Source organism: Mus pahari, chromosome 20 (assembly GCF_900095145.1).
Source record: "Mus pahari chromosome 20, PAHARI_EIJ_v1.1, whole genome shotgun sequence".
In the NCBI taxonomy this organism is placed as follows: domain Eukaryota; kingdom Metazoa; phylum Chordata; class Mammalia; order Rodentia; family Muridae; genus Mus; species Mus pahari.
Genome location: NC_034609.1, coordinates 34,180,178 through 34,181,891, shown reverse-complemented (window position 1 = coordinate 34,181,891; position 1,714 = coordinate 34,180,178). Strand labels below are relative to the sequence as shown.

General features: G+C 42.5%; 1 protein-coding gene across 4 annotated transcripts in view; it reads left to right on the top strand.

The window, feature by feature from the left end:
* Sf3b3 (splicing factor 3b subunit 3) overlaps positions 1-1,714 on the top strand; it is a 38,077-nt gene that overhangs the window by 33,207 nt on the left and 3,156 nt on the right. For all 4 annotated transcript variants that reach the window (XM_021220395.1, XM_029532684.1, XM_029532682.1 and 1 more), the window contains exons 22-23: positions 538-750; positions 1,283-1,381. In XM_021220395.1, the coding sequence (XP_021076054.1) occupies positions 538-750; positions 1,283-1,381 (312 nt within the window). The remainder of the gene's footprint in view (positions 1-537; positions 751-1,282; positions 1,382-1,714) is intronic.

The window sequence follows — 1,714 nt, the reverse complement described above, 5'->3', positions numbered from 1 at the left end:
AAAAAAAAAAAAAAAAGAAAGAAAGAAAATATCTTCTGTAGGTATAGTAGTGAACTTGCATTATCCAAGCACTGAGGAAGCCCAAGTAGGAGAACCGTAAGTTCAAGGCCAGCCTGAGACTCTCTCAAAAAGTCAAACAAGGTACCACAAAATGGATCAACAGGTTAAGTCACTTGTCACCAACCTTGATGGCTTGTGTTGGATTCCTGAGACCTTCATAGTGGACGGAGTCATCCTCTGACCCCTGTGTACATGGAGTGCACATACACAATTTAAGAAAATTAAGGACCGGTGCTGTAGCTCTGTGGTAGAATGTTTGCCCAGTGTGCATATGGCCATGTGCTTAAAACTCCATAATCCCATTCCACCCTTGCTCCCAAAACAATGCATAATCTTCAGTACTTACTATAGATTGGTGTTCTTTGATGTATGCACATTGTTTTTTGATGTATGAACATTATGTTGAAGTTAGGGAAAGCTGGGGTTTAGATTCTGAATTCAGGGATCACACAAATTGCCATTTTTATTTTTCCATAGCATATTGCCAATTACATATCTGGGATCCAGACAATTGGTCACAGGGTAATCGTGTCTGATGTCCAAGAAAGTTTCATCTGGGTTCGATACAAGCGTAACGAGAACCAGCTCATTATCTTTGCTGATGACACCTATCCCAGATGGGTCACCACTGCCAGCCTTCTCGACTATGATACTGTGGCTGGGGCAGACAAGTTTGGCAACATTTGTGTGGTGAGTTGATGTTGGTTCTTTGGGTGACCATGATATATGAGAAAGCTGGGTCAGTTTGTGGGGTAGTTAAACAAAGGAATAAGGGTTAAATCTTTATGTTCGAGGCATCTCTTGGAAACCCCTTAGGCCCTGGTTCACCTTCATCCTGTTCACAGAACAGGAGTCAGTAGTATTGACTTCAGGCCAGTTCAGTGGCACATGGCTTGATGGAACAGGCAAGAGGCAAGACAGATGGTCTTTGACCCTGTCTCATAATATAAAGATGAGCTTAGTTTGAGCTACATTTATTTTTAACCTTTTGCTAAACTCTTAAGTGGTTTTCAGCCAAGCCTGATTTCTCAGTCTGTGGTCTGTCTTTGCTCTAAACAGTGATGAGCCCTTGTTTGTGGCTTATTCTCGGTGGCTTCTCACTTCTCAAACAGCAGAAGCTCAAGCCTCTGACCAGGTTGCTAAAATCCAGGGCAAACTCATTCTTGGTGAGCTGTGTAAGCTTGCATGGGACTCAGTCTAAGATTGTATCGCTTCTCCGTAGGTGAGGCTCCCACCTAACACCAACGATGAGGTGGATGAAGATCCCACTGGAAACAAAGCCCTGTGGGACCGGGGCTTGCTCAATGGGGCTTCACAGAAGGTAAGATTGCAGAAAGGGCCAAAGAAGCAATTTTTAGTAGGTACTCCCTTGTGTGTTACGGGTGGCGCTCCTTCACCTGTAGTAAGTACACTAGTAATATACTGAGACTTTCATACGGTGTTTGTATCACCTATCTTAGGATTTTTATTGCTGTGGAGAGACACCATGACCACAGTAACTCATGAAGAGTTTAATTGGGTCTGGCTTACAGTTCAGAGGTTTAGTCCATTTTCTTTTTTCTTTTTTAACAAGAGCACAAATCTACTCTTATTTATTTACTCTCTATTACTTTAAATCCAGGATGGGTACAACATCACACAAATTCTGTGACCA